Source organism: Porites lutea, chromosome 10 (genome assembly GCF_958299795.1).
Source record: "Porites lutea chromosome 10, jaPorLute2.1, whole genome shotgun sequence".
NCBI lineage: Eukaryota > Metazoa > Cnidaria > Anthozoa > Scleractinia > Poritidae > Porites > Porites lutea.
The window spans coordinates 16645694-16670509 of record NC_133210.1 but is presented as its reverse complement, the minus strand read 5'-3'; the positions used below and the strand labels follow the sequence as shown (position 1 = coordinate 16670509).

The window sequence follows — 24816 nt, the reverse complement described above, 5'->3', positions numbered from 1 at the left end:
CCGGACTCTCGAATCCGGGGCGTCCCAAAACCCTGCTCACCCAACCACGGTATCGGCTATGCATGTACATGTAATAAACGCTATAGTGCAGATAAGTCTCCTTTTACGTAGACTCTATGCCTTATCTTCCGAAACTCCCTTCACCCGCCTGTAGAACCTGCGCAAGAATAAGTTTTGTTATCAAAACAAAATATTCAGCATCTTTAAAAACACGAACAAAACACGCACCTCTGAAAAGTTATAAACCGCTTGGTATGCAACAAATCTCTGCTGGCATTGACCATCTTTAAAGTGTTGTCTTTGGACTTTGGTGGGTTACCTGTAGGGAAGGATCTTGATTCTCCTTCAGCCGTACCTATGATAGTCTTTTTTTGTGATGTTTTATTTTATTTTATCATTTTTCTTTTGTAGGTCAGAAAAGATGTCGAGGGTTTGGCTTCTTCATATTTTTTACACAATGACGAAGGGAGTGTCAACCAAGCCACAAATGATGTCGGGACAATAAACATTGGTTACGATGCCAAAAAGAGACCAACCAGAATCATTTACCCAAACAAACAGGGCATCAACTTCAGATACAATGATCTTCACCGCCGCGTCGCTCTGACAGTGACCCCCTCTGGGTTAAAACTTACTTACACATACGACCAGTTTAACCGGTTAGCTCAGATTGGACGGGTTTCCCAAAGCGGTGCAGAAGACATCCTCTTGAGAGTGGAATATGATTCACATGGAATGGTGTCCAAGCGAATTCTTGGGAGCGGGGCCTATTCTGATTATCTCTTAGACTCAAAGAATTTCAATTTGTTACGTCTGAGGAATTACTTCCCAAACGGAAGCCTGGCGTCTTTCTTTGAGTACAACTACGATGATAAGGGGCGTATCATGCAAGTGAACACGACATCAGGAAGCTGGCGTTATAAATATGACGCGGCTTCGCAGCTCATAGAATCAGAAGATCCACAAGGACAAATTGTCCGCTATGCGTACGACAAGCGAAAGAACAGAATTTACGTCTCAGAGGAGCCGGGTAACAAGACTTTGTACGCAGTAAACGAGGTTAATCAATACGTAGCTGCAGGAAATTACGACATAAAATACGACTCCAATGGAAATATAAAAGAAAAGATACATAAGGAAGTACGGACTGACAGGCTGAAAGTCACATTTAGTCCAGAGGACGTCCTGCTACAAGCCGAAACTCCTAACAAGAGGTAAAACAATATATTTAATAAATATCAGAAGTGGATGCAGTGAGGAGGGGGGTTAGGGTTGTCTAGACACCCCTAACTACGCCAATATAATCCAAGATTAGTAAATGATCTTAGATCACAGATAGCAATTGAATACATACGTATAAATACTACAAAAGAATGAAAAACAACGTTCATTTGGAATCTGAAAATTAGTTATATAATCACATGCTTTATCTTTTTAACGGCTAGATAAGGGACACATTTTAAACGAGGAATAGCAAGTTGGAGACCCCTTTTCAAATTCCTGGATTCACCTTTAAAAGCAATTAGAAATATTTACACCCCCACCCATCCTGCGTTATGGCCCATCTCGGAGGTTAGTCATAGTTCTTTAAAGGAAAACTTGCCATTAACTTCCCTTTCATTTTCTTACATCGAATTCGAACATTCGAACAAATTCGACATTCCGTTCAAGTTGAAATTGGCGGGAAGCTTCTACGAAATAAAGTTTAGAAAAGTGGTGGCTGGACCAGGTTCATAGAGACGAAAACAACGGACCAAACTTTTCGCGGTGGGACAATTGAAAAACTTTGCCTGGGAAGCTGACGTTTAGAGCGCTAGCCTCATAGTGGTAAAACCAAATTTTTGTGTGGCAATCAACAATGGAGCAGCCCCACGGCTGATGTAGTCTTCAGCTCAACCGTTTTTAGTGTCGTCACGCAAGGGAGGAGCTGCGTGACGACACTAAAAAATGATTGATTTCTCGTAGATGTAATTTCATATATGACAGCCTGGGAAACTTGTACAAGAAGAAATGTGGCCAGGAAGAAGTGCAGTACATTGTTGACCCTTTTGGCAATCCAGGAGCCGATATTATTGGCCAGGTAGATGAGGTTTTATCTTTCCGATCCAGTTTCGTTTTCTTTACAAAGTTACTAAAGTAAAGAAATGCATTCCTTACATGCTAAATCATGTCACTTTGTTTTCCTTTGTTAGATATCGGGGAGAAATGTAACACATTTTGTTCACTGTGAAGAATTTGGTTTAGTTGCACTCGTTGATATGAATGGAGACTTGTATTACTACGAGTTTGATGGCACAGGGTAAGAATCAACGGCAATTGACGGTTCTCGGTAACTTACCACCTACCCCTCCCCTAAGTCAACATTGACACTTACTTCTCACTTGGGGAAAAATTGTGACTTAGGAGAGGGGTAGGTGGTCTGTTACCCAGAAACCTCAATTTATCCGAATCAACTTCCCCCTGTGTACTAAGTAAGCCTTCTAGTTGATTTTCCCTTTTCACAGCCCATCGCTGTAGGGTATGTAGGAATGGTTAGTTTCTTATTTATGTATTTAATAGAGAGGAGAAGTCGGTACGTCACGTTGTCATGGTAGCAAAATTTCTGGATGACAACAAACCGAAAACATCACTTAGAAAGTGAATTCGCAGTGTTTCAAACTTCATCGAACTTTTTTGCAATTTCATTTAATTTGTCAAATGTTGGCGAAATTTTCTGGGGTTAAGGTCTCGGTAAAGGGAAACGAGGTGTCCACAGAAAAAAATTCTAGTCGCGCGAGTATTTTCGCTACAAAGGCAAATTATATATCAAATTAAAGCTAAAAGACTAAATTACCTTATAAAAGATTTTATTTCATCGAATTTCAAAAGGCGCTTAAGTTTTTTGCTCTCGAAATTTGCATATGTTTCGTATCAGCGGAATTATTGCATTTCAAACTAAAAAGTCGAATCTCGAGCGCGATTTACGCAAAGAAACTGACATAAAATGAGTCACAAAGGGAAATCGGAAAATTCCTCACACCCTTTTTTAGGTCTTTTATCTGTCAATCAGATGCAATAAAAAGGAAGTGAATATTTAACAACGCGAAAGGGCTGGAGCTTCAGCAGTAAACTCGATACCTCTGAGTTCGAGAGCAAAAAACTTAAGCGCCTTTTGAAATTCGATGAAATAAAATCATTTATAAGGTAATTTAGTCTTTTAGCTTAAATTTGATATATAACTTGCCTTTCTGGCGAAAATACTCGCGCGAATTTTTTTCTGTGGGCACCTCGTTTTCCTTTACCGAGACCTTAAATCCGAAAGGACCGTATCTAAGTTTGCAAAAAGAAAAACAAAATTTTGTGCTCACCTGCTTCGTAGAGCGGGTGCGAGAAATTAGGAAGTTTCACGTCGCAGTCATGCAACGACGGCTAAGAACGTACAAAAAAACGTGATGCACGTGCAGAGTTGTTGTTTTGCTGATATAAACCTGTTACTTTTTTTCCATTTCTCTTTGCCGTCACCGGCGTCGTTGCTTAAGCTCCCTATTGTTGTGATACAGAAATTTTGCAACCATGGGAACGTGACGTCACACTTCTCCTCTCTATTGATTAGCGACCTGCTTGGGATCCACCAAATTATGGAGCATAAACATTCAGAACGTCAAGGGTCGGTAAACTTGCAAACTTCAACGTCGAGTACCTTTCTTTGCCGTCGTTGCACTGCTACGACGTGAAACTGCCTAATTTCACGTTTTGTAGAGGACGTGAACGCAAGAGAACGATTTTCTTTTTCTTTTTGTGAACTTTTATGCAGTCCTTTAGAATTCAACTCCAGAAAAATTCGCCAACATTTGACGAATTGAACGAATGGAATGCGCGCGATAAAGTTTGAAGTTGCGCCAATTCACTTTTTAAGTGACGTTTTCGTAGCCTTCGTCGTCGTTGTTGTTTATTAAGCTCCCTTTTGCCGTGTAACAAACTATATTAAATAGTGGCCTAAAAATTGCCGGAGTGTACCTCTGCGCGCGTTACCTTTCGTCAGCGTTTGCCCACAGGCAAATAGTAAATCAAAACGTTCCCTTTCCTTTTCTCATGTTATGAAACAACATGGATGCCTATGTCTTTTGTTATTCTCTTCGTTCCAGGTTTTTCAGGAGAAAGTATTAATCTGTATTCATATGCCGCAAATAATCCGGTCATGTTGAAGGACCCGCGAGGAAGGTGCCTTAATTTTGCCAACGTAGCCGGGGGACCGCTTGGGGCGCTCCTTAATGCGCGAACAAATGTCGCTGCATATGTGGCTTCTAAGACACTACACAATCAAAAAATTACACTGGGAGGTAAGAAAGTTTAAACCTCGTGCAAATGCTTGATAGACCACGATTATTGTAGCTCTTTACGTGGTCCAGTCAGCGAAAATCCATCATGACCGCTGAGAAAAACTTTCAGTGTCCTTTTCGTATTCCTTCCCGATTGTGGATCCGACGCAGCCTCATCACCGGCTAGCCAGTTGCACTGGGAAGAGCAAGAGCGGAAGAGGCTTGAGTGCGATAGCACAGGGGCTGGCCAATTCCTCGACAAGGATCGTGGGGAGGTAGCGTCATAACCAAATTCTCAGAGAAAGATTAGGAACGAGACCGGAAGCTGCTCGAAAAATACTCTGCCTTGCTACCAGCAAATTGTAGTTGTAATTGTAAATTGTAATTTGGGACCAACGGAACACTTAGGAGTTCATGACAACTCGTTCAAACGTGTCCGTGCGTTCCAGATCGAATTAGAATTTGGAAGTGTTGGTTTTTAAGGAAAGGGAAAACTGGAGTTCCCGGAGAAAAACCTCTAGAAACCATGTAGAGAACCAACAACAAACTCAACCCACATATGGCGTCGACGCCAGGATTCGAACCCCGGGCCACATTGGTGGGAGGCGTGTGCTCTCACCACTGCGCTACTCTTGCTCGCTAAAAAACTCAAACTCATGTGTTATTTTTCCAAAGTTATCAGGGCGAGCCACTGTTCAAGAAAGACACTGCTGTGTATCACATTCAAATGTAACTCTAATGTTTTAGGTCTTGTATCAAGTGCAGTGACTGGCGCAATATCTGGCGCAGTACCGCTGCATGTCAAGTATGGCGCAAGTAAGTATAAGTGCAATGTTATAAGGAATCATAATTTAAGGAGGACGAACAACGCAGGTCCTTTGAAACACAACCCCTTGTCACGGACACAATTTGACGGAATAACTGACGAGCATTCGAAATCTACTTCACTCGGTGATGACGTCGCTGTGTCTTTACACTAAAGGATTCATAAATGTGTTCGGATCTATTTCATTAAGGGTATTTGTATTCGAAGTCGTTTTCATGCATCCGAGAACATTCATTCAGATACAGATTATTCCCTTTAGATCCTAGGTTCAGCTTTTCTGTGGTGTTCTGTTTGGGGACAGAATAATTTTCTGGTGGGAGACGCATTCCACAGTTTAAAAGTTCAAAAGAATGCCGAAAATAACATCCGTCCTTTTAATGCCAAATACTATTACCGTTATTACCAATTTGTGTTCATTATTATGGAATTCTAAACAAAAAATAACAAATAAACAAGGATGCCATTACCAAACTTCTAATAAGCTTACAAGTTACTTTTTTCACAATCTGATCAACTTTCAGAGGTCCTCATCGGATTTGGTACCTCTCTTCTTGGCTCTGCAATTGAGCAAAAGATTGACGAAGGCAGTGTCAGCTGGAAAAAAGCATTGGATGATGGAATCAATGGCGCAATATCCTCGGCTCTTCCGTCATTTAAAAGTAAATTACTTCGAATTATGTAAAACCTCTTGAAACTCTTCTAATGAGGGTAAAGACGAGTCAGACACTACAGTATGTGGTCCTTGGTCCGCGTGTAAAAGTCATTAACTTGAATATCTTACCCGGATCTTCACGTAACGAGCTGAAATACTCCCTGAAGATAGCTTTTATGTTCCTGTCGTCAATTCTGAAGTTTCAAGTTCCAGACATAAATATTTTGCTTGGAATCGGCAAAAAGGCGACCGTTTTCGATGGTCCTTGTTCGGTCCGCGAATCTGGTCCTTGGTCCGCGTCTCAGGTTAGCAGCAGGAAAAAAACGCAAAAATGTTATAGTTTCCACACGAAAACGTGATTTTCACAGTATTTCTTGTATTTGTTTCTTTTCTTGATGCAATTAAGCTAAAGTTTTAAGTTCTAAATGTTGTGAGCATAAAATAATCTGCTTTTCTTTCAAAGACTTTAGACAACAGTATCCTCGAGTCTCCCACACGAGCGTCGACGAGCGGTTTTCAGCGCGGTCGAAAATTATTGCCAAAACCTCTGTATGTATTCGAGGTATTAAAAAAGAGAACTTGTAGACATGTATAAGGACGATTTTTAAAACATTCTTCGAAAACAAAGGCCGTCGCTTTTTACTTTGGGAAGTTTTATTCAACCAAGGTCATAGGTCGCGGACCAAGGACCGCTAAGCGAAATTTGGTGATATTTTTCAAGAGTCGCTAAAACAAAAAATTCAGAGTCTACAGCAATATGCTTCCAACAGCAGAAATAAGTTGATCTGAAAACCTGTTCTGCAAAAAGGCAAGTCTTCCCGTTGCGTTTTAGTTATTCGCAGGCTAAGTAAACATGACCATGTAATTTACGGTGCCGCAAAAATCCACACTTCAAGAAAGACAAATTAACCTACCTGTCAACAAACTTTAATTTCGCGTCTTCACCCGCAGCAAGAAACCTGAAACTTCGTCATATGAAAGAATGCTAATCAGTAAATCACGATATCGTTCATTATTCAACGTCTTTTTTTTCTTGACGAAGTATTTTATCATTTTCGGAAAAGACGCGGACCAAGGGCATCGCGGACTTCCGCGGACCAAGGACCACATACTGTAATTACCATAAATTGATGTTTTGTTGTTGTTCAGAGTCAAAGGGAAAATCAGTGTATACGGATTGGTTCAATGAGAAATACCACCAGCCTGGTTTGTCTACAGAAGAACCCAGCTACGTAATTAAAAACGCCCAAACATATAGTAACCCGCGAGTAACAGCCCGCATTTTCCCTAGTTAGCCTAAACAGGTTCTTACTGAAAGAGTGATTGCAACAAATTTGGGCTATTTAGGTTCTTAAATAGTTTCTTATTTTCGGAAGAAAAATTACACTGCACCTTCCTTGCAGAAGATCTGTATTCCATTTTATTATATACATACTGAGAAATACTCACCAAAAAGCTATGTCGTAAATTTTCGTACGCAAATTAGTTCTAGCCAATCAGAGGAGCGAACGATGGTTTCCACACGTGAAAAAAAATGATACGTCCAATCAGAATCGCGAACGATGTTTTTTCACGTGTGAGAAAAATGATACGTCCAATCAGAAGGCACAGAGGTGTGTGGGTTTCGCGCCAAAATTGCCGCCTTTTATTGCGGCTTGCAGCGCCGCTTCGCACACATTCAACGAGAAAAGTTTTACTCAAAGAGTTTTTCTCGCTAAAAAAGTGATAAACATTTCGGAAATGGAGTGGGAATAGTTTCGTTTGTTTCACTGTCGATAAAGAAAACGGTAGAGAGCCCGTGAAACAACAGCGGAAAGGGATAAACAGAACGAGACGTAAGCTTTTGTTGTGCTTTTTGTCGGAGCTACTTTGCCTTTCATTTAAGCTTAAGTTTATATTGAAACTGGCCATTTTACTTAAATTCACTCATTTTCAATTGTGCATTGAGAACAAACAGTTGAGATTACTTATGGTTCTTGGATTACCTCATATCCTCACCGTCATTTATGTTTTTAACGAACGTTTTTACTAAAAAGCTGATACTTCGTTTTCGTTGTCATTTTGCGGTAAGTGTGTAGCGGCAAATTTTAGCATTTTTGAAAGATTTAAAATAAAAAAGCCGCCAAAATGATGATGTCTCAGTATGTATATAATAAACACAATACCACATGGAAAGTGCTTTGTACGGTATTTACGCACTCGTTATTTTTGTATCAGAAATCTTACTCGTTCGCTGCGCTCACTCGTTCAATTTCTGATACGTCAACAACTCGTGCGTAAATACCGTACGCCAGCACTTTCCATGAAGTATTCTCTATACATTACATTGAAGTTGAAGTGATAAGACACCCATATCTCTACAGAGAGTTGTACAAAATTTTAGGCTGAACGGGTTCTTTCAAAGAGGGGACCTTTATCTGGCATATGTTAGCCTAACAGGCTCTCGAAAACCAGGTTCTTAGTCACATATATATCATAAGTTTTGCGTAAAAAAAATAATTTGTCGAAAACGATTACTTCGAGCTTGAGCTATTATCGGTTCTCAATGAAGCGAAGTGTAAAATAAATACAATAGTCACAAGAGCGCAGCTCACCCTTTTTATTCTCTGGGACTGATTATAGAGATTTCATAGAAAGAAAGCTTTCAAAAAAAGTTGTCTCTAATGATTACTAATTTCTCAGTTTCAGAGGGATGCGATCCAGTCATAGATGACTTCTTTGACAAACTCACTAAAAACACTTTCCTTCCGCCAGTAACATCGCCTATTATTGAGGCTCTAACGAACTTTACTATAACATGGATTCAGTCCTGGGATCCGGTAAGGAATGTCACGGCCACTAATGAGAGAAAGCACCACATAAATGGTTCACGTATTGTGTGAGATGGTTTTCACTTAGCTTTGTAAATTTCTTGAAACAATAGAATAAAGTAAGAGTCAAATCCCCAAAGTATTTTGCTGGTACACCAAACGAGTCTCCGTGAATTTATGTGAAAACGATCTTTACCTGGCTGTTGTGTAAATGTTGGGCGTTTATTCCTTTTTCTTTCTTTTTTTTTTTCTCTTAAATGCCTTTGATCACCGTAGTCTCCGTTCTGCATACTTTGGTGACTTTTAAACAAATCGTTTCCAGCCCTCGCTGCCTGCACAAAAACGTCACTTGTATTCGATTAGGCTGATTTAGCAACAGAACGGGCACGTAAGTTGACGACGGCGCGCGCAAATCAAACAACTTAACCAATGGCAGAGGGGCAAATTGGGCACCGGAGGCCGTGTTTAGTCTTCTCCGCGCGCTTTCACGTCGTCAACTGACGTTCCTGTCTTGTTACTAGCCCATTATTAAGAAGATGAGGCTTTCTCTGAGCACGCTGCAGGGAATATCGATCAATACAATTATTTCTCAAGACCTTGCTAAACAGAATGAATGTCCTCGTTTTGTCTCGCCGACCATAACTTAGGGAGTCAGGAGAACGGAATTTCTGCACGTTTTCCCAACAATAGCAGTGACCCTTATATGGAAACGTAATTTTTCTACAAGTTAATATAAAGCAACGTTTTCTCAGAACAAGGACTGTTGTGTTTTCGACCTTACCTCCAGTGAAGTAAACTTTCGCAAACCGTAAGTTCACTTTGAGTTCTATTTAAAAATGCCTTTTTCGATGGCGCAATGAGTGCGATTTCGGTTTTTCAAGTTCATTCTTACTAGGAATTCTAACTAGCATTCTACCAGCTATACAGAGCTGCGATGGAAACATGCCAAAAACATTTGTCAGACAAGTTGAATTCGCAAAAACAAGTTCGTTTGTCACAATGAAGTAACTAAAATTTGTATTTTTTATGACTTTCTCAGGGACAAAATCATTCACGAGTTTATATATTCCTTCCCTAGAAACACTGCAAAATGATTTGTTGGAGAAGTTGCTATTGTTTCACTATTTTAAAAAACACCAAATCACTGCATATCGTGCAATAGATAATAGGCATGAGTACGTTGGCCAATCGGATTACAGTATTCTTGAGAGCATGTCAGTTAGATCTTACCAGTAGGTAGTACAGGAGATGTACAAATTCATTGTCTTTTTTTAAACACAGAACGACATGATTGGCCCTCCTGGATATGGAGAGGCGCGCTTTATTTCATTAACAACACCGCTGAACTACAAGATAAGATTTGAGAACGAGGCCAACGCCACCGCGCCTGCTCAGCATGTCATCGTTCTGCACACATTAGATCAAGATTTGGACATGCGCACATTCAGGGTTACATCTTTTGGGTTTGGAAACTTTACCAGGAAGCTAACGAATGCAAGGGCTTCTATTCAGGTAAACGTATTCGGGGACCAGTAATTTCTAATGGTTGTGTCCTGAAATTTAGATAAATTCAACCACTGGAAACTTAAGCCAGCAAAAATAACCATGCGTATATAGGGGAAAGAGCAATAAAGGAAAACAGAGCATATAGAAAAAGAAGCAAAACCGAAGAACACTTAAACAGATTACTGTGGTGTAAATTGTTTTTAATAACTTTTCAGCCCAAGTGTTTTCAAAAATTATCTCCTTTTTGTTGTTTGCTTAGAGGAAAAATTTGTCGGGTGTTTCTTGATGTTGCAGCAACTATTGTTGATCAGCTATTATGTTGCGCAGTCAGTCAGTGTCCAACCAGTCATTACGTCATTTGGTGACTGCGCCCGTCCGCAAAACCAAAAGACTACAATTTCCTTAACACGGAGCTGTAATTTTCATCACATATAAGAAAGCTCATCGTTGACATTTAAAGCTCCGATGTCAATAAGGCGTGCAATAGGGAAAACTGGACAAAATGATCCGGGATGACGTGACACAAAAAGACTTACTTGTCTCAGTTAAAATTCTTATGCTTAACTGATAACAAGCAACCGTTATTTTCATCCCGAGGAAGTAATGACACTTAAGAGCTGCCCATGACCTTGAAAAGATTGTTTTAGGCGAAATCTTCCCGTGATGCATGGAATCTTAGAGAAAGGTGGAATAAAAACCCAGAGAAAAGTTTTGCGTGCGGACACGTAAGCCAGAAGAAGATTGTCCAATCACAACGTTGTCTGAAAACAAACGACTCTCAGATTTTGTTTTTTGTTTTTTTGAAAAATCTTTGCTTTCAGAAATCGCTTTGATGGACAATCTTCTTTTAAATCTTCTTTTAAGTGTCCTATGGTTTAAGTGTCCGCACTGTAACGTAGACTGAGCTATGCTCTTCTTGTCCTCTTTGAAACTGGCCACCGAGTTACTGAAGCTATTTTATTCTGGGTCAATTTTCACCATTCTTGCCTTTTTTGAATTTTAGCCGCTTAGCAGTTTTGGTTTTGTTTTTTTAGTTGTTTTATTCAATTTCAATTGTCTGACCAGCAGTAGTAGTAGTATTATTATCATCATTATCATTATCATCATCATCATCATCATCATTATTTTTATTATTACTAATTTTTGTAAAATTGCAAAAATAAAAACGCTTGTTTACTTATTTTTACATAGTCAAGGATGAGACGTCTAAATGCTTTTAAGACATTTACCAGATGGTAAATGCCGTTAATGGAACATGAAGCCCCGGGGGAGGAGGGGGGGGGAAGGCTAAGGTGGCCTGCCCCAATGTATGTTCTGTTCGATCTTTAAAGCCTTATTTATGAATGAAAGCACGCTAATTTTAAGATAAACAAAAGCTGTTCGTGGTTGGAACCTGACTAATTTGTCGTATGTTTGTCATCATATTTTTCTTAGCATCGCGCAGATTGGTCCCTGTTTTCAAGGCCCTATTCATGGCTAGACTTTAATCATGATAAGACTAGGTAGATATGGTACAACTGCATTCATTGGTAGAGATTTGAGACACTGTCTAGCAAAAAACTTCTGCTATTGCAGACCTGGTCATCATTCGTTTGGCTTGCACGAAAGCAAACAGTTACAGTAATTTTGTTACCCACCCTCCCTCCCTATGGAGGAGTTTTGTTGTGTGAGGTATCAATAAAGTTTGGGGGGTCACTCCTTGTGGTGCGGTTAAGTCTGCGTGGCGACTTCCCCCAAGCTTTTGGCATTGCTTGTGTGTTGCCATCTTATTCATTTGCCTTAATCTTGTCCGATCCAGCCCGTGCGGCGCTGGGGAGATAAGAAAGGCTCTGCCAATACTCTTGTCCTACCCCACGGTAGTGGGGCGATAAGTGAGGCTGGTGTTTTTGCTGTGCGCATAACCTGAAGTCCCTAGAACCTGCCACAGGGCTGTGTCCCAACCTTATTACGCCATCTTGTGGTAATTGTCTTGTTTGCCTGCGTGCGCTATTTAGTTGTGTTACTTTTTCATGCATGTCTTAAGCGGAATAGTGACATTAAGTGGAAACCTGATGTCATGTTGGCTGTTTCATTACTCAGGAAACAATTGATTTTGTGTCGGAAAAAAATATCTACGTCCGAGTGCTTGCTGGGATAAACGTTGTCACTCGTGAAGCACGTTGGGAGTTTCAAAGTTTAGACCCACAAACAGGTCAGTTCTTGTCACCTGATCTTTTAATGTGAGGTTACTCTCTGTGACAAACATTCAGCTGAGGTTTCAGGATTTTTAAAAACGTGTCTACTAAAAATTACTGCGTCTCACCAGAAGAAGGCCAAAACGCGGTCTTGTTGGTCCGGCAAGCCGGGAGAATAAGCGAATAAACAATAGCTACAAAATTCGTTTTTATAATTTCTAATATGGAGTTTTTTTAACCAAAAAGAATAAAACGGGACTGAAAATCCATTAAGACCGCTCGAGCGCCTAAAACATTGTTTGAGGGTGATTTGTAGAAAGCAGGAAAGGCTAAGAGCCCCGTTATGCTCTCTTGCGGTAGAAAAAAGAAGTGTAGGTTGATGAATGGAATAGAGCGAACTTAAATATTTCGAACATTGCATATCATCATCGCACGATACTCTGGTATCAATTGTTAAACAAACAGGATTTGAAAAATTGAAAATATTTGCTTTTCAACTTTTGTTGGCCCTTGTGTCTTTGTATTTAGCTTTATTTAGTGTAAGCGAGGATCGCACGGATGTCCTTGAAGGCGTCTCTCTTCGCTCAGCATTTTTCTCTCTTTTTCTTGCAGGTGAGCCTCCAGATGACCCACTAATCGGCTTCCTTCCTCCGAACAACGGCACAACTGGTCAGGGATTTGTAACTTTTACAGTTGGTCTAAAGAAGAACTTACCATCGCTGACGCGGATTGACGCTCAGGCCAACATCTATTTTGACAAAAACGAGCCTATTGAAACCCCTCCAATTTTTAACACGGTAAGAAAAACAACATTGAATTAACGAGAACTATTGGTAGCAACTGTGAATGTGTTTATGTGTGTAAAAAAATATTAAAAGAAAAAAAACCATTTATTATTAATGAGTTTTTTCTTCTTTCTCCTCCCTATATTTAAAGGCTTATGCTACGTACATACATAGGAAGCAACGTGGCCAAGATATGAGCGCGTCGGAACTCTGCTTTCATATCATATCAACAGACGTAGATCTGGGAGTTTGTTATCCATCACAGTTGATAACACCTCGATCATTTCATTCTAATCCAGTAGTAGTTTATTTATCTAATAAATACCCGCGTCCCCGCCAACCCAAAGGAAAACAATTAATTTTAATGCTATACTTTTATAAAATGAAGTAGTGTCTTTTGTACTATACCAATAGATTAATTAATTTTTCCCTAAATTATGCAATCTTAGATTGACAGTTCACCCCCTTCTTCCAATATATCTGCTGTACGCGACGTCATGAAGGTTGGAATTCTGGCCGTGGACATAGACACACAAGATAAGGGATCTGGGGTGAAGTCAGTAGACATGTACTACCAAAAAATCACAGAGAGTGGTAAGCTGTTTCTCATTCTGTTTATTTTCCCCTCTTCTATACAATTTTCGTTTTCTTTGATTTTTTTTTTCGTTCTCAAGAAATGCCAAGGAAAAATAGACAATAAAAATATTGCTTAATTCACGAACTGTTTATTCTGAAAAGGAAAAGGCCCCAACTCAACACCCAATTGCACTTTATTCGCGCAGAACCCTTTGTTTAGATAAACTTTACAACGCACGCACATTAACAATGCTAGATAATTTAAGCTTTGTTCACACTCAGTGACAGAATATCACTGTTCCGCCGGCAGGAAGACCAAACGGGATAGGACTTTTGTTCACACTTAAGAACAGTGATGTCGGGGCAATTTCTGTAACCGAGCGAGAGTGCGCCGCGTCGATTTCGAAAGTGACGCTTCACGTACCGGATAGGTTTAGTGTCACACTTTGGTACAGTATGAGCAGAAATTCGGACCGCATCGGAAGTTAAAGATGGAACTAGTACTGGAATCCTTTGAGGCGAAAGTAAATATTTAGGAGTGAAAAATGGGATTTAGTTCAGCTCACACTTGTTCAAGTTCTGTGCCGCTGCTGTTTACACGATGCCCGACAGTTTTTCGTGTCAGCACGAAAAGTTATCCGGTAAGGTGTGAAGATAGCCTTACTTATTGTTAAATTTTGTTACCTCACAATGTATATGTTTAGTTTGTTAGAAGGTTTACTTTGTCACTTTAAAATTATATAATAGCGACATCTATTTATGGTGCTGAACGTTTTTCGTCAAGATTTTTTCTTAAATGTGTACCTGAATTTAACCTGATTTGGAAAAAATCAAAATAGAGTTAGAGCTGGTCGTGGTGATGCTAATGATGTTGACGATGGTGATACTGGTGGTGGAGGTGCTGTTGCTGGTGATGATGGTGGTGACAGTGATTAAGATGATGATGATGATGATGATGATGATGATGATGATGATGATGATGATGATGATGATGATGGCCATGATGATGACGACGACGATGATGATGGTGATGATGATGATGAGGTGGAGTTGCTGGGGATTTTGATATTGATGGTTGTGGTGGTGATAGTGATGTTGGTAATGGTGGTGGTTGTGGTGATAGTGTTGGTGTGTTTGGTTGTGGTGGTAGTGGTCGTGATGATGAAGATGGTAGTGGTATTGATAAAGGTGATGATGGTTGTGATGGTGATGATGGTGCTAGTACTAATAGCTGTTGTGGTGGTGTTAGTGATGATGATTGTGGTGGTGATGGTGATGATGATGATGATGATGGTGATGATGATGACAATAAGGGTCCCTATTGTCTTTACCCTGGTGCCTTCAGTATTAAGAACTATTAACAGACAATCGTAATCGCTTTAGACAAATGCCAGTGGTTTAGATGAATTCCAACCATACCGGCATTTTTCTTAGACGCTGCTCAAGATCAATCTGTTCTTCCTTTATTGTCTGGAATAACACAAGACACTGCCTTTCTTCCCGTCCCTCCTGGGTACAAGTACATGTTTGTGGCTTCTGCCGTTGATCACGTGGGTAACAGACAACCCCTGGACTTGAATAAAGCAATCACAGTAGACTTTGAACTTCAGAAACGTAAGTTTGTTTCAGGTTTGTTTGTAAAAAAATTGTGGAGAAAATTACAAAGTATGATTTTGTAAACTGTGCAAATATTTGTAAACAGGACAAATATCCGGTTGGGGAACCCCTGCATCTTTTTCAAAATTCACGACAGCATCAGGTTCGCGCCCAGAGCTATTGTTTGATTTAGTTATAGAATTGTGCCTTAGACGTAAGCGACTTTTAGTCCACAGGTGACCAATTGGTTTCGTTAAATACTCTTTTAAAACATGAAAATCATCGGTAAAACGGTTACGAACTGTACTGTCCTTTATTATATGAGAGCTTACTTTTAACGAACGGCGGTGGTGCACTAGTCCTAACACTGTCAGCCATCATCCTCTTATTCAGGTTAAATTTACGGCAATCCGTTGTTTGAACCAAAGACTGCATCATCTAAGTTCTGCAGTATACTTATTAACAACCGCTTTTATTCAGTAAAACCTTCAATATACTCCTACAAATTCGCCTGTTAATTTAAAACTTTGAACTGTCGCATAGTTTCACCTGACTATATATGCGCTTCATCGTACAAGGAACTGATTATGATTGTGGTCATGATTATGATAAAGGATTCTTACTACTTATTATGCTTACGTTTTACATTGTAACAGAGTTGAGTTCAGTTGAGTTGAACTTTTGTGCAATTCAAGTCATTTAGAACGTATTTCAATAACTGTGACTTATTCCCATCGAAAGCTGCCGATTTCGTTTGATAAATATTTACCCCGCAGGCGAACTTCATTGAGCGTTTATTGTTTCGTTGTCAATTGCAGCTTCCTGTGAACGACTCAACAATTGTTCTGGCCATGGAAATTGTACCGTTCTCAATTTCTGTATTTGTGAAGGTGGCTTTTACGGGATCAACTGCTCCTTTGGTAAGTACCTCGCTTCCATTTCTCAGTAAAGTGGTTAATAAAGGTAAAAGGTGTAGCGCGCACACGAGCCAAAGGCCCAAACGGCCAGAGCTTATCCCGGTTTTATTAGCATGAAGCATAGGTAGGAGTATTGCTACTCCCCCCAGGGCGGGATTCTAGTCCATCGCAGGGTATCCCGATCAGTATGTCGCCGTTACCCATCAGATCAGGAGTTTAAGGTGTTAACCGCTCGGCCACACAAGCCCCCACAAAGTTTGAAGATATTACCATTTGACGTGTTTTTCAGCCAAGTAATACGTAGTAAGAGCCCGTTCATTCATTTTTTTTTAATTCCCTCAATATTGTGATATGCCCCGGCGCTCTGGGTTTCTAACCGGCGTGAATTTAAGAAGTTTTTTCATAGAGATTATTCCTTTAACGAAGCGGTTTTAACTGCCTATTTGAAATGATTGGCTAAATAATCCCTGCCTCTTCTCTGGACTAATGAAGGGTGCAGTGAGATCTTCATCGCAGGTGCCTTCTCGCGGTTTGCAAGGTTACCATGCCTCAATCATGCTTAACGTTCTGATTGGTTCATTTGCATCAGTGTCTGTGCGTACTTTGATTGGCTAGAATTTTAATTGCAATGTGGCTGTCAGCTAGACGCAAGCTGTAAAAGTTTGCATTCAGTGAAATAATTCTTAATAATACTAGTCGACAATTCTCTGAGAAACGACGCAGAGACACGACGCCCCGACAAGTTGCCTGGTGTGCATTGGACAATTTTTGTGTTAACCTTTGTCCTCCCGAAAAGTCAGTTTGATTTTCTGTAACGTGTCGCGGAGACAATGATTACACAAACTATTCTCCAATGGACACGAAGGTACTTGTTCCGATCTTGTTAATTTGCTTCCTTTGCAGATTACCCCTTACGTTTCCTGGATCCGATCATGAATGTCATGTACGGTGATACTATCGAAGACAATAGCACCGTATTGTACCTCTCCGCCTATATCCCAGATGTTGATAGTAGCAGCTACAACTCAAATTTTACCATAAAAATTATCGTTGACGGGCTGCCACAGGGTTTCACGCTTAATAGAGGAAATGGAAATGGAAGTTGCGCAACGCTGGAGCTTAAAGACTTTGGTGATGTGTTGTTAATGCCAAGAGAGGACTTTTCAGGAATAGTTAGATTGAATGTTACTGCTCAAGCGCAAACGCCAAGAGAAACGAAGCTCAGCAGTAGCCAGATTGAGATAAATATCGAAGCTGTTCCTGATGTTCCACACCTCAATGTTAGCACTTCCTGTTACCACTGGAACAGCAGCGAAAAGATCATACCGGTCTTCTTAGAAAGTCAGCTTAGTGATCAAGATGGGTCCGAGAATCTGACCGTCACAGCTTCTGGTTTTCCATCTTCAAATTATCGATTAGTTGAGACGGGTGTCAGTAGAGTTAGGAACAGAAGCAATGAAACCGATGCATTCACCACGCATGGTTGGTTTATAACCTTTAACGAAACTTTGACACCATTTGTCCTTACCGTCACGGCCACTGCTGAAGAAAAGTCTAATGGTAAAAAGGCAAACAAGACTGTGGCTATTGATGTGTTATTCTGTGGTAAGTATATTTTAATATCCTTGCACATATATAACCACATTTAGGTGATAGAATAGTGGAATCCCAGAGCATCGAAATCCTCAGTTTCTTATCCTACCGATATCCAATTATCCCAGGAGAATATTTAAAGATCGGTATTCGTATAGGTAATAGCATGATTTGTAGTGATATTTGGCATGAATACCACGAGTGATATTTCGAAATTGTTGTACGTAATTTGAGACAATTTTTAAATATCACGTGGGATATTTATGTCAAATATCACGTATATTATTTGTTTATACTATACTACCCACAAAGCGTTTGTAATTTTGACGTGTAGATATTTCAAATTAAGCTGAAAAACCACTGCGCTAAACCAATCAAATTGCAGAAATTTCTCACGTAGTAGTATAAAGCTAAAAATAACAATGCCCTGAGTTAAGACAAACACAGCACCATTCTTAGGTGAGAAAATCAATAGCAATTGTAGCTAAATTAGACATTGGCATTGTCACACGCCTCATAGTTTTTTCTTAGCACGTGACCATTTTCCCTTGCCTTGCGCTTCTTTTGCCTCTCGTTGAGGTTGCCGTAAAGAGGAAAAAATAGTAATGACGGTAATTTTTTTTAATTATTTTCGTTTTTCTTTTTTTTTTTTATTATTAGCTTAGTCCAAAACTCGAGGATAGGACTCACTCAGGCATGTCTAATGACACAAATATATCAAAATAAAATATATATATATATATATATATATATAAGTAAATAAGACTGATAAAGTGCCGTTTTTGGGAGACTGTCCTAAAATTTTCATACTTTTATTCGTTTTTTTTTTTTTTTTTTTTTTTTTTTTTTTTAATTTCGACTTCTAGTAACTTGTGAGGCAGTGAACAACTGCTCTGGGAGCGGAAAGTGTGTTAGAGTCAATACCTGTGATTGCAAAAGTGGATTTAAAGGATCTCCGGATTGCTCAGAAGGTTGGCTCAGCTGTGAACTTTGTTGTTGGCCCCGCTCAAAGTTAAATTGGTTTAATGATAACGCTTTGAATGCGCGAAACCATTGGACGTTTGTTTCATACCCCTTCCACCATGACCCTGGCTACAGACTGCAGCGTTATCCGTTAGTGACCGGTTTAGAAACGCTTACTCCGAGTCTAAGTTCTAAGAAGTTATAGATGAAGTTTTTGAGGTGTCAGGCATCTTAGGGTTCTGTCCAGTTACCAAGGAAATTTCTATTGCAGCGTCTTTGGTTTAATGTATTACACAATGATGTAATGTATTACATCATTGTGTATATTATATATAGTGTATACTTTGGTATTTTCCCCCTACAATACACCAGGGCGGAAACCCTCGTCCCAAATTAAATCTCAGTATTCACAACTGATTGCAACTTTGATTAGCGTGGTTTCCACATAATCTATACAATCGCTCCAATCACCAGGGTCGCTGAAGGAAAAATATCCCAATTAATGGGACGAATTAGAGAATTTTCTTTTTCTGAAGGAAGGTCAGCAGGCTTAGGGAATGCACAAACTAGCTGATCTTTACCAGCCATTTCTATGGAAATCACGGTAAATCGGCTTACTGGCGTGTGTTGCCGACAAACCGATAATATTTATTCATCATAGTATCTGTAACCCTTTGGTTTTTGTTACTGTTGTAGTTTCTTGCGAACGAGTGAGTAACTGTTCCTCACACGGTAACTGTACTGGCCCAAATGAGTGTGATTGTCAGAGTGGATACAAATCCATTGGATGCGCACAAGGTACCATTTAAACTTTCATTAAGACGGATGAACATTGTATTTTTTAAATTTATTAGCTGTACTCCATGTTTTAAGTGATTAATACGCTAAAGAACTAGGAAAGGCGAAAAAGGAGTGCGAAACAGATTATTGACACATTATTTTGGTTTACATGAACAGTGTCCTGCGAGCTGGTCGACCGCTGCTCAGGACATGGTAATTGTAGCGGGCCTAATGAGTGTACGTGTTACAGTGGATATAAAGGAATAAACTGCTCAGAAGGTAAAAAGAGCCTGTTAAATTAGCTATTGTATTGTTGTTTTTGGTATTGCCAGCTTTTGAGGCTCTTTCAGAGTCAATTTACTGTTAAATCACAATATATATGTCAGACGCAGTGTCAGTCATTAAAAGCAACCTCTTCCCAAGGGTTTTCCCTTTAAAAAATGGGTGGGGCGGGAATAACCGCCTCCCCAATTGGCGCGCAAAAATAAACAATCGCCCCCAGCTATTATTCGAGGAATACAGTAATTGATGCGAATTTGCTGAAAAGTATTTGTGGAAAAGTTGCTGTTGGCTTAATTCTACGTGGGGCAGAAAACCCAGGGGTTTTTTTTTAATGTAGAGAAATAGCTCACAAAAACAACCTTGCCTAGAAGTATGTCCAGAAGTTGATATTTATAACAATGAAAAGTAAATTATTTGTTAAACCACTGGATTGTTACATTTTATTCCTTTACCTAGTCACTTGTGAGTCGTTAAATAACTGTTCGAGTCACGGAAACTGCACCGGTCCAAATAAGTGCACTTGTGAAAAGGGTTTCAATGGAGCAGTGGATTGTTCTGAAGGTATATTAATTTTAAGATAATCAGACAGATATTAAGACGAACCTATAAACCATTCACTGTTTTCAAACCCCTAGTAGGCGAGGGTATAGTTTATTGATGAGAGACAATTAGTTCTTATGCCAGAAAGTTTTTTTCTTCCAGCGTGTCAGACACTTTCTGTCTTTGTTCTGTTGTACCCCTTAAAAAGACCCACTTTATTTTACGGTCAATATGTATTTAGGAGGATAGTACTAATCGCAGAGACTACTAAAAGTATTTTTACGTCTCCTTCGTTGTAACAGACAACAGTTTCAATGCCTAAGTACAAACAGTTTCAATGCCTAACTATAACCTTTAGAATTCGGTTGATGAGAAGAAAAGTTTCAGCTTTTTAGAAAGACATCAAGTAGCGCGACATAGCCCCTTTAATTCTTAATACACCAACTCCCATCCTAGAAAAGAACAAATTCTTAGGTGCTTTATCGAACGAAATCGGTTGTCCTGGACTCTCTCGGCATTTTGGAACTTACTTGTGCCCTTTATCGAAGGTACTTTTAGCGGATCACATCGAACAAAAAACACGTTTCCATTTTACGGGCACCTCTCTGTCACGGTTACTTTTAGACTTTCAGTTCCCAAGATACCAAACTTCGTGCAATCCCCGTCTCTGTAATACGGACACCTTTGAGGGCACTTAGCTTTGTCGCTGTAGTGTCCGGATTAAGGCGGTTTGATTGTATAGCTCGTTATTTATTGCTTTATATCCTTTGGCTAGTCCAGCTAAATTACTTGCTGTTTTATTTCTCTGGCAGTTTCATGTGAATCTTTAAATCATTGTTCGGGACAAGGTGATTGTGTCGGACCGAACGTCTGTACCTGTCGTGCGGGTTTTAAAGGACTTCAGTGCTCAGAAGGTATAACAGTAAATTCGTACATTCAAAATGGACTTCGTTTGACAAAAATTATAACTTTATGGCTGTGTTGTTCTTCCTAACAATGCAGTTACGTGCGTGTCGTTAAACAACTGCTCGAATCACGGAGACTGCACGGGACCGAATGTGTGCACATGCAAAGAGGGCTTCCAAGGAGCAGCGGATTGTTCTAAAGGTAAACCACCAGTTATTTCATCAACGCGCCCTTGAAAAACGTTCACATTTATGTTAAGCGAAACACTTTGCCTGACGCTTTTTCTCAAAATTCCTAATCAATATGCTTGTTATCCCTGACTAGCAAGCAGATAGGATATTGCCATCAGTAATGTGAAATCCTAAGACAGTATAAAACAGGCCTTTTAGGTCAAAAATTAAATTTGTTCATTGAAAGTTTAATAGAAAACTTTCTTTTGCAAGCTGTTACCTCGGCTGTTGGAAATGAGTCCTCCCTCTTGGAGCACTCGGGCGTTTCCTCTTGCGTATTGTTCTATGGGGTTATCTAATCGGTCTGCGGGACAACTGGATTGCATCAATCGGGTTTGAAACTCCTTGTTGTGTGCCATGCCAATGGCGGACTTCAGCCTAGTCGACCTGCAATATGTTGTCTGCACGATCCGCGTATCATAGAGGGTGGACGACGAAACCAGACTGAAAATCCTAACGTCCTGTTCTTTAAGTAATGACTAACTGTAATATTCATGGTTTCATTCCCAGTTTCGTGCGAATCACTGAACAATTGTTCAGGTCACGGTAACTGCAGCGGACCCAATGTCTGTACCTGTCATACGGGGTTTAAAGGAATTGCTTGCTCAGAAGGTATTTTCTACATGTATAATCTACCCAGAACTGTTCTTTTTAATGTTTGAGGGAATATACATCGCCTGACGCCGATGTCTTAAGGCAGTGAGTTGTTTAGGATACAAAAGCCTCTTTTTTTAGGCTGGTATCCATGTGGTTGTTAACCGTGGCTCAACTATTGGGCCAAATCTCTGACGACAAATGCGGTTATAATTGACTGGGCCACAATAACGGTATTAAGTTCAAGTACGGGCTTCGCCACCAAGATATTCAGGTGCTAAAGATAACTCAGTGATCACTAGTCGCGCCCAAACGTATCTATGACATAACAAAAGTAAAGAGTGCCCTATGATTTGTCATAACTTGCCTCAAAATTGCGAGGTCCTACTCGTACTGAAAAGTTAGTACGCTAGTTTGAATTCCCTGGTCAAGCCCGACATGTCTTTTTCTGTTCTTGTTAACTTTTTATTGTTTTTTGGCTTAAAAACAATCAAAAACTCCAGCAGGCAAATGCTACAGCTATACGCATATGTTGCTTATCGTTAACAATTTTCATTACCAAGATCTTTAAAACATCTCTCATAAATAAAGTTTGATATGACTACTTTGTAACACCAACTTAAAACTGTATATTTTAATTATTAAACGCAGTTTCCTGTTACTCGGTAAACAACTGTTCAGATCACGGAGCTTGCACTGGACCAGACGAGTGTACCTGCGAAAAGGGTTTCCAAGGAGAAGATTGCTCAGAAGGTATGTACAAAAGAGCCCGAATCTTCTTTTTTGTATGGGGACGACGAAGAGGTCGCAGGCTGATATATACTTAACTGATGTGCCATTCATGAATCGGTCCGTTACGAGTATACACTGTATGAGTACTACCCCGTGAGCGGGCGTGCCGCTGAGTGTTTGATGGAAGCTACAATGAGGGACAAAAGTGTTGAGACGCTTCTTTTAAATAGCCCCCTTTTTACATAGTGGACATATCTATCCCCTCCTCCTGTGTACCCCCACCCTCTTGCCCCCAAATCAATGTTGAGTTTAGACCTTTAAGTCTTTCACGTATTACAAACAACAATGATTCGAGGATGGGGGGATTTACGACGTTTAAACAGAATGAAATGATCGTTTGTTGATAACAACGCGCGTTTGAGATAGGTGTGTCAACCACTTTTGTCCCTGATGGTAAACGTATTTTTGTCTGTTACGCAAGCTAAGTTTACATTTATTATTTCGTTTATTTGCAGTCGTTTCTGAAGACGAAGGTGGCAGTCTTAAGAGCATTAGCACGCCAGCTATCGTTGGTATCTCAGTTGGAGTAGTCATTGTTGTCGTGGCACTGTGTGCGGTTCTCATTTTCTATTGCAAGAGACGTAGAATGAGAGAGCGGCGCTCACGTCCTCGGCCACAAAGGAAAAGTACGGTCTATCTGCTTATTGACGTCTTTGACTCGTTCTTTTACGATTATAATAATATACGACAACAATAAAAGGGAAACAAATGAAAGAAATTAAAGAGAAAGAGAAAATAAGATGGGACAGTGTGGAAGGTAGAAATTTTGTAAAAAGGCGTATTTTGCAGCGCGAATGATGATATTATTTTCGGGACTAATGCTCTCCCGCCATTTCAGACGTTAAAACTGACAGAGAGTTGGGGCGGTTCCTAACACTCAATCAATGTACCTCTGAGCTTTCGTTTTAAAAACGCGTACTCTATGGCCTAGTGAAAAGGCATTTCTTGCTATATGGAATGTATGAGCTTAGTGTGATACATCATACCTACGAAAAAATGTTTAATTCCATAACAGATAAGCACGAAAAGTGCTTGTTTCATTTAACTAGTGACAGCCCTACTGTAGCAAATGATGAAGGTTGGCCCTATTTAAAGTGACTTCGATGCTTGCCATAAAAATAAAAGAACGTAATATCATTACGTACAGTGGTTGATGTACCTTTTCTAGGTTTTGCTTGTGATCAGTAAATCTCGTGGAAATGCATGGCAAAAGTTGCTCAAACTTTTTGCAAATAAGATCTATTCTCAACCTCCCTCGCTCGTATGTATTCCTTTGGTTTCCCTTTGTGAAATTTTAGCAAGATTAGTATTGGTTTATGGTCTTCACTAATAGCAATTGAATGTTAGTTTGGTATTGACCACCAACATACTTTTTTTGTTTTCAGGTTCAAATGCGGTTTTTAGGCCCCCGAACTTACCATCACGTGAATGGGTGTTTACCACAAGCTCCGAGCCAAGTTCCAAGGCGCATCCTGCTCCTCCTCGGCCTCCTAGTCGTGTGCCTGTCTACTCCTATCAAAACCCGGCTTACCAAACAGGTGCCTTGACAGAATAAGGCCACATACCTGTTAACAAGAGTTGTGTGCAGTACTTATACACTTACATGTAACCTAGTGTTAAATCTTTTGGAAGACCTTTCTCACGTTACCCTTTAAAACCTTGACCCCTGGCTTTTTCGCTAAGGACAAGGTTACAACCTCAAGTGAGGTGTATACTCGTAACGAGGGCTTCAGCCACTATCACTCTTGCTTTCTTCGGCATTACACTGTGCGTCCTTACTTTAGTGTGTGACATTCTTTTTGCTAAGCCAAGCTTATTCAATGATCCTTTATTTTCTCTTTGAAGATCGTTGAGTCCGCGTATGAAAGTAAGAACCCGCGGAGAGTCAGATTTAACGACCACTAGCGCAAAAATTGTCGAAAAAAGTTTTAAAAAGCGTCTGTGGAGGTGCTAAACCCGGACTCTCTGAGAAAAAAAGGTCTACCTAGTGTGTGAC

The 24816-nt window shown here is 40.0% G+C and overlaps 3 protein-coding genes across 3 annotated transcripts in view; 2 read left to right on the top strand and 1 right to left on the bottom strand.

Moving 5' to 3' along the window:
• LOC140950730 (uncharacterized) overlaps positions 1-4146 on the top strand; it is a 16122-nt gene extending 11976 nt beyond the window's left edge. The window contains exons 11-14 of the mRNA XM_073399969.1: positions 412-1214; positions 1966-2080; positions 2193-2299; positions 4125-4146. Coding sequence (XP_073256070.1) covers positions 412-1214; positions 1966-2080; positions 2193-2299; positions 4125-4146 — 1047 coding nt within the window. The remainder of the gene's footprint in view (positions 1-411; positions 1215-1965; positions 2081-2192; positions 2300-4124) is intronic.
• LOC140950980 (putative amidohydrolase YtcJ) overlaps positions 1-24816 on the bottom strand; it is a 179470-nt gene that overhangs the window by 57119 nt on the left and 97535 nt on the right. The gene's annotated exons all lie outside the window — the stretch shown is intronic.
• Positions 4178-24720, top strand: LOC140950729 (uncharacterized). Its single transcript, XM_073399968.1, has 22 exons — positions 4178-4319; positions 5046-5114; positions 5646-5783; positions 6926-6982; positions 8459-8595; positions 9868-10098; positions 12172-12283; positions 12879-13063; positions 13501-13645; positions 15062-15241; positions 16042-16143; positions 17044-17745; positions 18600-18704; positions 19393-19494; positions 19654-19755; positions 20215-20319; positions 21111-21212; positions 21301-21405; positions 21945-22046; positions 22680-22781; positions 23276-23446; positions 24206-24720. Exons 1-22 carry the CDS (start codon positions 4178-4180, stop codon positions 24373-24375), a joined length of 3366 nt encoding a protein of 1121 aa, XP_073256069.1. The 3' UTR covers positions 24376-24720.

Bases quoted from the DNA above. Each gene is read 5' to 3' on its own strand.
- LOC140950729 (XM_073399968.1), top strand. From the start codon at position 4,178: ATGTTGAAGGACCCGCGAGGAAGGTGCCTTAATTTTGCCAACGTAGCC. The intron at 18,705-19,392 runs GTTGGCTCAGCT...TTACTGTTGTAG, and splicing joins ATCTCCGGATTGCTCAGAAG to TTTCTTGCGAACGAGTGAGT. The intron at 21,406-21,944 runs GTAAACCACCAG...TTTCATTCCCAG, and splicing joins AGCAGCGGATTGTTCTAAAG to TTTCGTGCGAATCACTGAAC.